At 53.7% G+C, this 14279-nt stretch overlaps 7 protein-coding genes across 7 annotated transcripts; 3 read left to right on the top strand and 4 right to left on the bottom strand.

Annotated features, from left to right (window-relative positions):
* Positions 1 to 176: 176 nt before the first annotated feature.
* On the top strand, positions 177 to 1293 carry NUU61_007582 (ditrans,polycis-polyprenyl diphosphate synthase; the record flags this gene model as incomplete). Its single annotated transcript, XM_056658107.1, has 2 exons — positions 177 to 675; positions 740 to 1293. 2 exons carry the CDS (start codon positions 177 to 179, stop codon positions 1291 to 1293), a joined length of 1053 nt encoding a protein of 350 aa, XP_056508400.1.
* Positions 1294 to 1778: 485 nt separating this feature from the next.
* On the bottom strand, positions 1779 to 2565 carry NUU61_007581 (uncharacterized protein; the record flags this gene model as incomplete). The annotated part of the gene is made up of 2 exons (XM_056658106.1): positions 1779 to 2406; positions 2480 to 2565. The coding sequence occupies 2 exons, from the start codon at positions 2563 to 2565 to the stop codon at positions 1779 to 1781; spliced, it is 714 nt and encodes a 237-aa protein (XP_056508399.1).
* Positions 2566 to 2847: 282 nt separating this feature from the next.
* Positions 2848 to 5319, bottom strand: NUU61_007580 (repressor protein; the record flags this gene model as incomplete). The annotated part of the gene is made up of 2 exons (XM_056658105.1): positions 2848 to 3126; positions 3184 to 5319. The coding sequence occupies 2 exons, from the start codon at positions 5317 to 5319 to the stop codon at positions 2848 to 2850; spliced, it is 2415 nt and encodes an 804-aa protein (XP_056508398.1).
* A 1049-nt stretch (positions 5320 to 6368) lies between these two features.
* On the top strand, positions 6369 to 9022 carry NUU61_007579 (putative C6 transcription factor; the record flags this gene model as incomplete). Its single annotated transcript, XM_056658104.1, has 2 exons — positions 6369 to 6443; positions 6527 to 9022. 2 exons carry the CDS (start codon positions 6369 to 6371, stop codon positions 9020 to 9022), a joined length of 2571 nt encoding a protein of 856 aa, XP_056508397.1.
* Positions 9023 to 9788: 766 nt separating this feature from the next.
* NUU61_007578 (uncharacterized protein) lies at positions 9789 to 11287 on the bottom strand (the record flags this gene model as incomplete). The annotated part of the gene is made up of 2 exons (XM_056658103.1): positions 9789 to 10130; positions 10199 to 11287. The coding sequence occupies 2 exons, from the start codon at positions 11285 to 11287 to the stop codon at positions 9789 to 9791; spliced, it is 1431 nt and encodes a 476-aa protein (XP_056508396.1).
* Positions 11288 to 12056: 769 nt separating this feature from the next.
* On the bottom strand, positions 12057 to 13395 carry NUU61_007577 (uncharacterized protein; the record flags this gene model as incomplete). Its single annotated transcript, XM_056658102.1, has 8 exons — positions 12057 to 12372; positions 12467 to 12577; positions 12653 to 12680; positions 12733 to 12816; positions 12875 to 12881; positions 13063 to 13105; positions 13159 to 13308; positions 13370 to 13395. The coding sequence occupies 8 exons, from the start codon at positions 13393 to 13395 to the stop codon at positions 12057 to 12059; spliced, it is 765 nt and encodes a 254-aa protein (XP_056508395.1).
* Positions 13396 to 13631: 236 nt separating this feature from the next.
* On the top strand, positions 13632 to 14092 carry NUU61_007576 (uncharacterized protein; the record flags this gene model as incomplete). The annotated part of the gene is made up of 3 exons (XM_056658101.1): positions 13632 to 13682; positions 13799 to 13870; positions 13940 to 14092. The coding sequence occupies 3 exons, from the start codon at positions 13632 to 13634 to the stop codon at positions 14090 to 14092; spliced, it is 276 nt and encodes a 91-aa protein (XP_056508394.1).
* Between the last annotated feature and the right edge of the window lie 187 nt (positions 14093 to 14279).

The following is a 14279-nucleotide window of genomic DNA, read 5'->3' as shown; positions in this document are numbered from 1 at the left end:
CTTCTCCAAGTGACATCCACGAGATTCCAGGCAGCCAGCCAACTTGCCAATCTGGCCTGAATATCCTGAATATCCTCGACAATTCTCAGACTACCGATTACACACATCCAGCTGTTTTGCGCGTTCCATTCGACAAGAATACGTCCCGCTTTCTCTCTCTCTCTCCCACCGTCGTCATGGTCTCCCAAAGAGACCGCGAGATCCTCCGTGACGAGATCCACTCTCGCGGAGCCAAACTCTCTGCCACCGATCGAGAGACCTTGCTGAAGCCATATTTGCCCGATCCCTCCGATCTGTCCAGTTCCAAACGATCGCCCACGTCGCAGCGACGGCCGAAGACACGAAAGACGCCCATCCGCACATTCCTCAAATCGCAGTTGCACCACCTCACATACGCGCTCACTCATATCATTTTCGGGGTAATCGTGCGCTTGCTGCAGGCCTACCATGCCGTGGTTGAGCGCGTCTTCGCTATCGTTTACCACCACCACCGCACGCCCGAGCTGATCCGCAAGGATGTCCGAGGCCTCAAACGAGTGCCACAGCATTTGAGTATCATTTTGAATTTGCGGACCGAGGATGACGCCCTAACGGTGTTGATGGACGAGGTGGCTGAATTGGCCGCCTGGAGTGCTTGCGCGGGGATCCCGCAGCTCAGTGTGTATGAGAAAACTGGTATGGCATCTTTTTGTGTCGTCTCTCTTGTCTCTCGGTGGGTTGCTTATACTTATTATACTAGGGGTCCTCAAATCCTGTATTCCCGCCCTACACCAGATCATCACCACCAAGCTTGCTTCCTACTATGGCTCTCCTTCTCAACAACCGAGCTTGCAGCTCTTTGCACCCCACCATCCCGTCCATGGCACCGCACCAGACCCTCAGTTCGATAGCCCCTCCCTCACACTTCTTCTCTTGTCGTCTACGGACGGCCGTGAGACTCTTGTCGACCTGACCAAAACCTTGACCGAGATGTCACAGAACGGCAAGCTGTCCCCTGCGGACATCACCCCAGAACTTGTGGACGCGGAGGTCAGCGAGATTACCTCCCAGCCTCTGCAATCTGATTCGGGGTCTGGGTATTGTACGATCGGACCGGAACCGGATCTTCTATTGGTGTTTGGTCCCTTCCTGAAGCTCGACGGGTATCCTCCCTGGCAGCTTCGTCTAACAGAAATGTACTGCACCGGGGACCGTAGCCATGCGCTGACCGGGTACGGAGAGGCTGTAGAGTACCAGGGGTTCATGCGAGGGCTGTGGCACTATGCCGGGGCTCAGATGCGCTTTGGGCGCTGAGCAACGAACCACTCGATGATTTTTGTGGTTATCTCTGAGCATCGACCGAGGTCTGTCTGTATCTGCATTTGCATTTGCATCGTGTATTGTCTATAGTTTGCATAAATTTCATTCTTGATAGTTCAATTGTCATTATATTGATGGATTTATACCCAAGTACCTATAGAATCTCGGTTGGTATCACTATGCGACGCCGGTAACAAAACAGACTAAAGCAAAATGGTTGGAAAATAAATGGTATCGCCATGCCCCAAATCAGAGGAAAACAGAAAAGAGAAAAAAAAAAAAAAATCATAGCCCGCCGTGCATGAATGCCATCCAACTCCTATACGACCACACCCAGAGGTGGCCCCAATAAAACCAGGCTAGATGAATCAATCGCAATGAAAAATGGGGTCGTTGTCGTCTCTTCTTCATAAACCCAGAAACCCAAAAGTAATCGAGGCATCTGTCGAGGATTGCAGGCTCCACAATTCTGCCCACGGTTATCCGTTCATGGTAACATGGCGCATCCCGTCCCATGTTGACCCAGAAGCCAGAGACGAGGCAGACCAGGGAGTTGAATGACCACGCACACAATCGAGACACCGCACGATTTCGACGCCGGTCTCGGTCACGCCCTCGACTGCGCAGCTGGAGCAGATCTTCCGTCGAGACTCACCATCACCATTGAGGTCGCCGTGAGGAGTGATCAGAGCTGGATTCGACTGGTTGCCGGAGAGACCGACGGAGCCTCCGCAGGGGACGGCGTCACATTGACGAAGACAGATGAAGCAGGCTCGCTCACCGCAGAGATCACAGTCGGCGTAAGCATCCAGGACCTGGCGGGTGGTGGGCCGGCGATGGCAGATGTGACAGGGCCGGAGGGCCGACGGCGGGGCGGATGGATATGAGAGCGGGACGATAGTCTTGGGGGATACGGGCGGAGAGTATGGGTCTGGAGCGGGTGAGCCATAGACGTTGGGTGAGAGTAGCGAAGGTTGCGGCGTAGGAAGAGTGAGATAGGGTGGTTGGACATGTCGGCGTTTACGAGGAAGACACCGCGGCCGGAACGAGAGGTCGTTGTGGTCGCCGTCAGAACGATCCGCCCGAAATGGAGGCCCAAAGGTCGAGCTAAAGAACAGGCCAAACCGGTTAGTAAACGGTTTCCAGCTTCGAGGGTAGTAGAAAGAGGCATAACACTTACGGACGAGCCAAGGTCACCGTCTCCTCATGATCTCGCTTTCGTTTCTTCCAGGCGAGAGACTCGGCCGGCTCCGATAAACCGGGCATAGGGGAACAGTATTCGAGCCAATTCATGAGGTCTATATTGATTAGGACTCTCCTGATGAAGAAGAGAAAGAGGGAAAAGGTTAAGGTCCAAACAAAAGATAAGAAAATGAAGCTCCGGGTCACGGTACCTCGGGGGGACGAAGCACACCGCCTCGCAGGTACCGGTACCTGACGAACCAGAGGAACCTCTCCCAGCTTTGCTCGGGTTACCCACACGTTGCAAGATGAGGGTAATTTTTGCTGGAGACTTGGACTGCTATAATGTTATATTGATTGTATCTTCTATTCTTTGTTCACCCAGCCAATGGGTGACCCAGCGCCATCCAGCCGGGCCTGAATCGTCTTCTCGTCAAACCGTCCACTCTCTCCCTCATAGTTGCGCAGCACCTCCAGGGTCATTAATCGGCGAGGGGCTTTCCGGCCGGTCATCAGTTCAAACTGAGCAATCCCTTGTTCTGTGACATTCTCCAACCCGTCCGACAAGACCCAGGGTCGCCCCATTTCACTGCGGATGCGGCGCATCTGTCGGAGAAGCGGCGTATCTAATGGCTTATAGGCCAGCTATCCCACCTTCATCAGTAAAGTCGCAGATGCATGCAATTGTACAATTACACTTACCTCTAAAACCACTCCTCCTGTAGGACTTCCCAGCCACTGCATGGGCATCTCGAAGTTGGCCGGGGGCTCATCGCGGTCCGGGTCTGCGGGCACACAAGATGCAATCAGACTGGGCGGGCAGGCGTCGATGGGCCAGTCGTCCTGGGTGGACCGGAGCACACGCACCACCTCGGCTGAGTCCACTTGAGATGACGCCCAGGAGTTGAAGTGTCGCGCAACGTCTTCCGCGTGCGATTGGGTCCGGTTGTAGATGAAGACCCTGCGACAACCCAGCCGGAGCATGGCATAGATGGCCGCCCGCGCCATCCCACCCGCTCCAATGACCAGGCCGGTTGTCCTGGCGCTGATGGCGTTGCGTGGGGAGAGATGGCGGGTGATGCAGGTCATGATGCCAACCCAGTCAGTGTTTTCGCCGTACCACCCCAGCACACGGCCTGCTTGATTGCGCCGGCTGGCCTGTTCCTGGAGGGAGAACATGGTTCCGTCGGCCCGACCCCGCAATGGCATGATGGTGTTGATGGCTCCGATCGCCTCGGCATGTCGGCTTTTGGATGCAAGCTTTTGATACACCTGCACGCGCCACGGTTGGACCACACTGGCTCCCCCGAAATGCGGGTCCCGGCCCAGTCGTTCGAGCGCCGCGAGGGAGGGCGAGTCTGGGATGCTGTAGGTGTGGCTCATGCCACAGTGTTGTATTGCGGCATTATGCATGGCCGGCGATAGACTGTAGGCAACACTGGCGCCGAGGATATAAAATTGCAGCGGATCCAGCATGTAGCTCTGGAAGAGGGCACGCACTGCATCACGCGATGCAATCTGCGGGTCGTATTCATTGCCCGTCGATGTGATGGCTGGGTGGGTGACTCCGGTCAGGATCGAATTGAACACTTGCGAGGTCCGCCCCAAGCGGCCAATGTTGTAGGCGATGAGTGGCGGGTGCTCTCCTGGAAGTGACCGGATCTTATTCGTGAATTCTGCGACTGCAGCGTTGTCCTCGCGTTCGGTAGCCACCCGAAGGAGGCGGACTAGTTGACAGCCAAGTTTTTCTGCGTCGTGGTAGAGAGCGACACAGCTCTTGTCCCCCCAGGTGATGCCAGAAGATGGCTTGAGAATCTGCTGGCCGATGATCTTGGTCTTCCCCCGGCCACGCACGATTTGGGCTAGCTGGGCTTGATCTTGATCTAGATCCACGACTAAGTATTCCACCGCTAGACGTAGACCGTGCTCCAGAATATTCAAACACGCTGGAGAATCCACGGTTTTGATCCCCGTGGACGACGGGTCGACGGAGAGGATCACAGGAGTGCGCGCATTTCGACGCAACAACGACACCTGCTTGCTGACGGTGACCGCCATGTCCGGATCCCAACGATCGACGCAGAGCTCGATGGCATCGCCCCCAGACTCGAGCTCCTCCAGATGGACTGTGTTGGCCATGAGATCAGAGGACCGCACCAATATGGCGTGGGTGAAAGAGCGAAGTTCTGGTGGTGTCTCCAGCAGGACAAAGGGAGAGTCGTAGCTCGAATGGTTTACATCAGCCCCGGTGATAAACTGTACGAACCGCGTGAAGTCTTCCTTGACATCTTGCAACTTGAATGAATAGTCGGCGGATCGTCGATCGGGACTTCCGCCATCAGATGGAATCCCGACGCGTGTTTGGTCCTCGACATTGTAGAACTCGAAATTGGAACACGTCCGGTGCACTGGATCGCCCTCGCGAAGAAGACGTATTGACTGGTTGTCCAGACCCAACAGTTGTTGAATGTAGTTGATATCACGCACCAGATGAACCACTGGGTTGGTGGTAGCGTAACGACGGAGGTGATCCTGGACGGGCCGCGTGAGACTGCCTAGTCCACATTCAATGACACATCGAGACCGGTGGTTGTCGAGCATCATGGTCAGGACTTCAATATCACGCCGCTGGAACTCCTGGCTGCCGTAGCGCTGCAGATATTCATGTCGCGTAACGCCCGTGACTTCCTTGAAGTAATGATCCTCGGTAATGAAGCGCCGCTTGAGGGCCGTTGCCGCGACGAACCCCAGCGAACGCTTGCCGCATCCTCGAATGCCGACTAGCACCAGAGATGCGTCGCGGTCGAAGGTGCGTGACGCGATCTCGGAGTGATGCATGGTGACCGAGAAACGCGCACGTTGTTCAGCGCATGCGACGGAAGCGTCGGGATCACTGGCAGGATGGAGAGAATGAATGGACGAATGGCGCAGTAACTAAATCGAGTCTGCGGGTGCCATGATCAGAGACAATCCAAGTCCATGCCGTGTGGGGGTGTGCATCAAAGAAGGTCAAGCCCAGGTGAGAATTGCGCGAAGGAATGACGTGTCTTTTCTTTTCCTTCAGTGACTGGGTGAATATGTGAGTATACCACTTCAATTGCCCCTCGTTTCTTAGGAGCTTCACCTGGGGGGACTCGCGGGTCGTCCATGTCATTCCCCGGAGAGCCGTGGGGCGGCAAAAGACTTATCCAGGGAAACTCCATGAATTACCCAGGAATTGTCCCCGGGATGTCCGTCGGCTATTTCGGATGAAGACAGTTCGGAGAAGAAAACAATGAGGGATAGAAAGAAGCAGACTCGGGATGCCGGCATGGGAACTCGTGGAGACCAGCATGGTAGATATTCATGGATTTGAAGGATATCAAGGACATACTATGTCAGATGTCTACGTATAGAAGAATAGTAGGTCAACCGGTGAATATATTTGAATAGATATTCAGATTGACCATATTATAGAGAGCATAAGACAAAGGATAAAAGAATATCTCAAGAAATAAGAACCGAGAACACATAGAAAACCTCAATGTACATACATCGAGTGACCGTGGAGACGTGGGGATCTCCCGAGGGTTTGCGCCGATGGCCGGGCTGCAACCTCCAAGATTTGCTGTCTTTTCGACTTTTCGCTTTCCTTTCCTTTCCTTTTCCCTCTGTACTCTTCAATCCATTGATTTCTTTCTTTCCCCTTCAATTGGACAATCCGAGTCCCACCGGTTTGTTGCGTAATTTCCCCGTCTTTCCGCATCCCCGGCTCTTCGCTTCTGATATTCCCGGCATGCGCGACAGGCCGCGCGCTTGAACTCCCCAGCTAATACCCTGCAACTGGCACCCTCATTTTGCCTGGATTTTTCCCCTACATGGCATGCATGCTGCTCTAAACCCTCTGCATGGATGAGGGCTCCGAGAAAGCCCCTCGAAGGAAGAGGGTCTCCAGAGCATGCGACCGGTGTCGCAGCAAGAAGGTGAGTGAATCACCGTCAAAATCGCCACATACTTGTCATCGCCCTTGTTTCTTCTCCGTTCTGACCCAGAAAATTGATCACAGGATAAATGCGACGGTATCCGACCAACTTGTTCTGCTTGTCGGGCCTCGGGCCAGACCTGTTCGTACGACCCGCATGCGAAGAAACGCGGTCTCCCCGAGGGCTACGTCCGCGGCCTGGAGAAGCTGTGGGCGCTATCGCTTTGCAACATCGATGGCTTTGAGGATACCATGTTGGCGATGCTGGGGACCACAGCGGAATCGGCCGGTCGTCGGGAGAGAGTGATGTCGGTGTGGGCAGAAGACAGCGCTTCTGACAGCCTTCATGAAACGTGGAAGACGAGTCGCTTGTTTGGTGCACTAGAGAAAATGCTGTCCCACCCCGACACACTCCCCGCGACGACCGGGAAGCGATCGCGAAACCCCAATGATGACGCCAAAGGTCAATGGGGGTTCCGGGTCGCTCACAGCTCAACTCCACTGGGCCCCGACGCGCCGCGCGTGATCGAACCATCAAGCGCGCCGCAGGGCGTGAAAAGACCTCGATTATCGGAGCCCCAGAGTCGAGCTAATGCGTACACCGCCAGCGGCACCCAGACATTGCAATTGCCGCCTCAGACGTCACAGCTGCTCGATATCTATTTCGCAGTCACGCATTCGTGGTTCCCTGTCGTGGCGAAGCACAACATTCTTCGCGCCTCCTACCTCTACGCCAGCGCTCCCGTCTCTGTTGCAGCAGCTTCGCCCGGATCTGGTGACCACGCTGCGCTGTGGGCGATCTTGACTTATACCATCATCCAATCCCCGGCCACCGCGCAGGCGGGGCCGGGGGCCGTCTCGCTTGCAAAGGAATACTATGCTCTGTCTCGCAGTCTGATACCCTCAGAGAAAGAGCGCTACGAGCTAGGCCATATCCAGGCACTGCTTCTGTTGACCCTCGTCAACATGGGTCTGGAGGACTGGACGGCAGCTTGGTTGTTGAGTGGCCAAGCAGTACGAATGGCCATTGCCATGGAGCTAGGGGTTATGACGGATGCTCGACCATCTGATGGCATGAGACAAAGTAAGGCGGTCTTTCTGGGATGCTTCGTGGTCGATTCGTTGCTCTCTTTTCGCCTTTCACGGTGCCCATCTGTCCCTCCCAGTGACCTGGCTGCCGTAGGTCTTTTGGAAGAGGATGGGCTGGAGGAGTGGAACTCTTGGGTGGATGTCCTCCCAACCATGGGGGCTGCGCAAGGCAAAACTCCTCCGCGCCGAGGACCGTTACTGGCCCTGAGTTGCTTTAACCGCTTGGTCGAGCTGGCCAGTGTTCTCAACAAGATCTCGCGAAATGTATCAACGGGATTTCAGCCGGCCGCATTTGCGCAGCAATTAGTGATGGATCTGAAGCAGTGGGATGACAGCTTGCCCCTGGGATGTCGGTTGATTGGACCCGAGAGTATCTACCCGGAACGACATTCGGCCTTGCTCCCACACCAGAGCTATCTTGGATTGACCTACGGGGCCACACTTCTCTGGCTGTACTTGCGCCTCATCCCGACAGAACAGGGTCTGCCCCGATCGCAGCGGCCGGCTACAGAGGGTGCAAAGAAGCTCTTATACCGAGGCCTGGCCATGATCTGCCAGCATTTGGACAACTTTCCCATGTGTGGTCTCCCACCACTCTTCGAATTTGGCCTGCGTACTATCGCTGAGCAGGCATTTACACTGCGACACACCGTTGAGTCGCCCGACAATTTCCCTTTTGCCCGATGGGCCGATGAATTTCGCCAGAAAACGACTGCTCTAAGCTCGACGTGGCCGGTGTATAGTTCTTTGGTTTCTGCAATGGAGCGATGGCAATCATCCAGGGATCTTCCGGCAGCACCGACATCTGCCTTCTCTGGGCCCGTCGGGAATACACCAGCACTTCCCCCGTCAGGCTCTATGCAGCCACCACCTGGCATCCGCGGTCTTGCTCCGAATGGCGAAGCAAACTATGCCTCATCTATTCTCGATATCAGCATTCCCGTGGATGGGCAATCCATGACTCCCAAAGACACGGATCTAGCTATGATGGATGTGTCTTTGCAACCACCGCTGGAAGGGCCTCATCCTATCCTACCCGACAAGATCGTGTCGCACAGTGGACCCGACTCAATTTACCCCCCTAGTAGCCTGCATCCGCAAACTCCCACCTCCGATTCCTCAACGTCGAACCCGATGATATCGGGTAACCCTCCCCCCAATGATCGATCCATTCCGGCCGGTGACGGTATGGCATTTCCCTCGACCAACGCGGATTACCACGAACCCCGTGCAGCCATCGGCGATTTCGATACTATTTTCAAGGATTTGGCGTATCTCGACACCACCGAGTGGGCCACCAACCGTGAAGCTGGCCTGAAAGACTTTGGCTTCCTTGATGACAGCACCTTCCAGGCCTTCTGCCATGATCCGGACCGTCTGGTCGGCTCTCAGCCGCTCGTCCATCCGCCTTCCATCGGCGATATCTGGCCGCCCCCAGGATTCTTCCCGGAGACATTCCAGGAAGGTCCCGAAGAGACCATGGGTGGTTGATTTGGTGTGCTGTGGAACAAACACCTTCTCATCACTTACTTTGAACCATCCCGGGACCCGGGTAGACGCTGGTCCGAGGAGTATCTCTAGCGGATCGACCGGCCTGCCTAGTCGAGTTGTCTCTGATATAACAATCCCGTCTGCCGTTGCGCTGCAGAGCGGTCCAGAAATCTATCTGCCCGCCATATGCAGGCCTCGGGCCATTGTCATAGCACACTTAAGATGGACCGTCTTACTCGAGTTATATGGCTCTCCCTCCGCTTGGTGAACACATGTATCTATCCAGCACGGCGGACTCGATGGAATCGGGAAAAACGCACCCACCGTGATATATACTTACTGCCGTGCTTTGGAATCTGCCTGTACTGAGAGCCTTTTGAGTCTTGCTGTGCTTTTGCACAGCAGAGTGCTCTCCAATGTCAGATAATTCTTACTAGGATTCGGACTGGCCGTGTTCCTACAGATCCAACACATGGAATGACTCGAAAGATATATCTAGATGTATTTGTTTTTTGTTGCGCTGGAAATGAATGCCAGTAAATGCAAGGAAATGATTCAGGGTCCTGAAGTCTGATTTGTCCAAACAGACAACTCGAAAGACAGCGCCCGAGATAACGCCTCGCCAATGATCTCCACATTGACACCTCTTGGGAAAGACATGCAAAAAGAGAAAGAAAAAAAAAAGAAAACAATCAAGAGAAGGGCATAGGTATATATGTACACAGGGGCCTCAATAAAAGAGACAAGGGGTAGTAGAACGAATGAATCACTCAAAGATATATTCCACTTGACCACACGAGGACTGGAATGATTTCAAGAGTTTCTTGATGCGGAATTGCATCCAACCGGACTGGGTGCCGGGGCTAGGAATACCACGCATGGCCGTGGCGGAGTGTTTGCAGACACGGTCATTCTTATTGAAGGTATATTGGAGGCATTCGCTGTTGCGGGCGCAGACTTCGGCGCAGGCCTGCAGTGAGGGCTCAGTTGGGGCTGCAAAATCGATCACGGTACCAGCGAGGTTATCCCATTCGTCCAGTTGGCGGAGAGACTGGTCGTGAATAAGTTTGCGGAAAACGTCGCCGTGGAGCAGTAGCGCATTCTTGCCCTGTTTTGTTTGAACCAAATTAGCGAACAGAAGGAAAAGTAACCAACAAGGGAAAAAAAAAATCTTACACTCTTGAAAAATCCCCGGTCGAAGTGCCACATCAAGTCGATATCCTCTTCAGTCATGTGGTGGTACGAAACAACGGGATAGCACCACGGTTGACGGCCATAGCCCTCGCTGAAGTGATCGAGCTCCCACGGCCGAGAGGTCAGCATCATGGGCCATGCCCAAGTCAAGGGAATCTGCAAATCGCCCAGAGCCCGAGCCAGGGCACAGTCTCCCGCCCACTCGCCAGCGGTCATGCGCTCCAAATCCTCCTGCTTGCTGGCAGTGTAGCCATGCAATTGCTGCACGGCGTTTTGAGAGAGAATGATACCAGCTCCACCATAGGCAAACAGCATGTCACCGATTTGCATCGGGCTGCCGAGGTAGTACGGTCGGTTCCAGTCCAGATGTGCCAACCAGGTGATCACGTTCTGCCACACGATGTATGTGTCGGCTTCGAGAAAAATGAACCACTTGGCTTTGGGCATGGTCTCGAATGCCTTGTCGACCATGGGGAGGAACTTCCACTTGTCCAGCTTCCATCCGGGGTTGTTGACTTTGCCCAGCGGGCCGTTGGTGTGGTCTCCCCATTCGGCCTCGGTCAGTCCTTCTCGGCCCACCTTCTGCAAGCGATGGTAGAACCCAAATTCGGGCTCGTTTTGCAAGGTGTTTGGCTTGACGTTGCGGATGACGTTTTGGGTTCGCACGCCATTGATGGTCTCCTCGTAGTCGGAGAAAATGGCGAAGTGCGGCACACACTGCAGCGTGGTGCGGAGGTGCACGGGGACTTTCTCGAGGGCCTCGGTCGCTCCGGTCTTCAGGACGACCAGGACATCGTCCATGTCATGTGGCAAATTCCCACATAACTCCTCTTTCGACGCAAACTCCACGGGCGGAGGCTCTACCTTGGGCTTCTCTTGTCCGACAACCGGGTTTGGTTTGGGTTGTCCGGGCGCGTGGTCGGGAGCTGGAGGGTTTTGGGCGACCGGAGGTTGCGTGATGGGTTGTGTGGCAGGTTGTGAGGTAGGGGTGAGATAGAAATGATAGACAAAAAAAATTGCAATGAACGGAGAGACGATGAGAAGCCACCGTCGTGGAAAACCGGTCGCCATGGCCAACGATCTAGAGAAAAGATGGGGAATGCAGCCAAGCCATCGAGGAAGAAGGAGGAGGAGGGAAGAAATAAAAAAAGCCGCGCTCGAAGTGAAGAAAGGGTGTGATCCGCTCCGTCCCTTGTGGGGGAGCAAACGAGTTCCTCAACGTCGATCCATGGGCCGGCAGAGCAGACACATTTGATTTGGTCGCATCGTGACCAGCGTCGGCTTGATTGGGTATGGATTTGCCAAAACGCGGCCCATGAACCAACGAGACTTCGAAGACGGTGGCAGGGCCCAAGACCCACTGGACGCGTGCGTCATATGTGGGGACTCTCGGTCTCAGGGGGGATGAAGATCTTGTTTCAAAAGAGGTTGGTGGCTTAGTGCACAGATGCTGAGTGTCATCATCGGTAAACTCTGGAAAGAGTGACATGGAGAGAACGGGGAAAAGGGAGGGAAAACGCGTGTGTTCCCGAGGCTGTGGCGTGAGAGTTGACGTCGAGATTGGTGCCTGGGGAGCCAGGTTTGAATCACGTGACATGGATTATGTAAAATACGTCAAATTGGATGTGACACATTTGACATGGCCCCAAATGCGTTTCATCCATGGTATTCTGAATCCTAGTGGCAATATGACAACTGTGGAATGGTCCATGGCGAGCAGTGGCGGGAGAATGGTGGTTGGAACGCCACCGGGGCTCTCGATTCGTGGATATGTTTGAGATCAGGATTCATTCTTGGCCTACTAATTTTTTCCCAATATCTAGAGCAAGGCCTTAAACCTCTACTCATTCCAGTCATCGCTCGTATACGATTTCAAGCCTTGTGTCTCTTCGTGCATCATGCTATTTCGACATCCTCGACCAATGTCTGTTTGGATCGCTCCCACAGCAATACCGGGGTGATGGTCAAGATGATAGCTGCACAAACCGCGGCCGCCTGGATACCAAACACGAGTCCAAGACCGTTGTGCTCGATCCAGGCTGGCTAAGTACCCCACGGCAAAGCCACCGCAGGTCCGCCACATGTTGAGGATCGCTGATACACAAGTGGACTGCTCAGGGTATCGCTCCAACGCGTATGCTGAGGCTGAGATGGCCCTATCCAGAAGCGTTAGGTTCTTGTCTTTTTTTTTTTTTTTTTTTTGTTTTTGTTTTTGTCAGGATCTTTTGTGTGCTGGACATTGACACTCACACAATCGTGGCCACCATGCCGATGTTGACCATGATCCAGCCAAAGGCCAGCCCAATCCAGTGCTTGCCGAAATGCATGGTTAGTCCATAGGTGAGCAAGCCGCTAGCCATACTGCCAATTGGGAGTCAGACCCCATGCATCCGGTACTCGGTTCGCTAGTTTGCCCGGCAATGACGGAAGATCCACTCGTTAAAGAAGTGACCGAAAGTCCATCCTGAGTGCTAGTGAGCAAGCGACCTAAAAGGGCCATAGATTGAGGGGCATACCGGCAAAACGCATGGATGATGCTTGGATAGTGTTGAACAGGTAGGGAGGGCTATGCAAAAAAGTATCGACAGTGGCCGTGATGCCTAAAATCCGTTAGCAAGAAGGCGCAGACATTCATGGATAAATTCCCTCCAAGCTTACCAATAGGCTAAGTGAAGGTCACCAGAGTAGCAAAGCCTATGGACGGTACATTGATCAGTCTTCATGCTTCAACCGACCCTCATTTACTTGCAACTCACCCGTCATTAGTAGCGGGAACTTGAACACATAAACCACAACCGTCCGGCACCAGTATGCTAGAGCGGATATTTTCGAGAACTGAGTATTACCAACGCCAGAGTAAGATGCAATCCGTGGGCGCATCGGACCTTGCTGTGTGGGCACGTAATAGGTCTCACGGCTAAACAGAACGACCAGGTACTTACCGACCATAGGCTTCAATGAGCGGAACGGCAAAGGTACCCCCCAAACCCTGCAGCAGAATACTATAGCTCATGCTAGTAGCTGACTGAGTGACGGAAATCTCCCACTCCATGGCTTGCTGGGTGACAACCGTGGACCCCCAGACCATTGCCCTGTCCGGTCAGTCTTCGGTTAGTTTTGTATTCGGAGGGGGTTTGGTCCAATGTTCCACACCCATCGACCAGCAGCGAGCTGGACATGAGTGATACAAAAAAGGAGGGTCTTCACGATCGGGGCAGGGCAGCCTTTAGGTTTTAGGGTATCTGAAGACCACAAGTTTATTCCTAAATAGGTATAGCGTGATTTGCGTTCCCCCCCACAAAACCGGTCTTGGCATTTCACCTTCTTACAGTACTTTCTGCACGTTCCCGTTCCCGTTCCCGCTCCCGCTCCCGTCTACTATTTCGACCGATCTCCAACCAATCTAAAATGCAAAATGCCTGATCTCCCCATTTTCCTGTCAAACTGTCCTGCCTATGACGAATACGTTCGTCTGGGAACGATAAACAAGCTTTGCTTCCCTCCATATGAAGAGGCGAGTATGGAAGAGCAAGGAGAAACAACCGGTCATATGTGGTTACTGATAGGCTGTATTTACAATAGGACGATGAGGGCCTGGTAACTGTATACCATGGCGAGTTTTGGTGCCGGTGGCCCCAATGTCATCGCGGCAAGGTAAGTGAACCGAAGTAGACCCTAACTTTTTGCACTTCCATGACCGGTTATTGATCGATCTACTTCCAGAAGGGATTCAACGCCACCAACAACCTTCGCAAGCATGTTGCGAGTGTTCACAATCTTGCCGTCAAGCTGGCCGACGTGGGGAATCTCACCGGTACGGAACAGGACGCCATCCGGACCTGGTATGATGACTTGATCGATGACCAGGAGGAGTAGATGACTTTCTGAAGCACTTCGATATTTTCTCTGGCATAGGTTTTTTCTTCTTCTTTTCTGTTTTTATTCCAGATATCCATACATGCCAAATAAATGACCCTAAATTTCAAGATATTGTAGAATTCATTCATAGCAGTGTTCAAGCATCTTGCTCTGCAGCGCAAATTCGAGTATCTTTCGCACATTC

The sequence above is a fragment of the Penicillium alfredii genome (assembly GCF_028826965.1).
Source record: "Penicillium alfredii strain IBT 34128 chromosome Unknown utg000010l_segment0_segment0, whole genome shotgun sequence".
NCBI lineage: Eukaryota > Fungi > Ascomycota > Eurotiomycetes > Eurotiales > Aspergillaceae > Penicillium > Penicillium alfredii.
The sequence above is the reverse complement of the archived record's forward strand: the minus strand, read 5'-3'. Positions and strand labels throughout refer to the sequence as shown.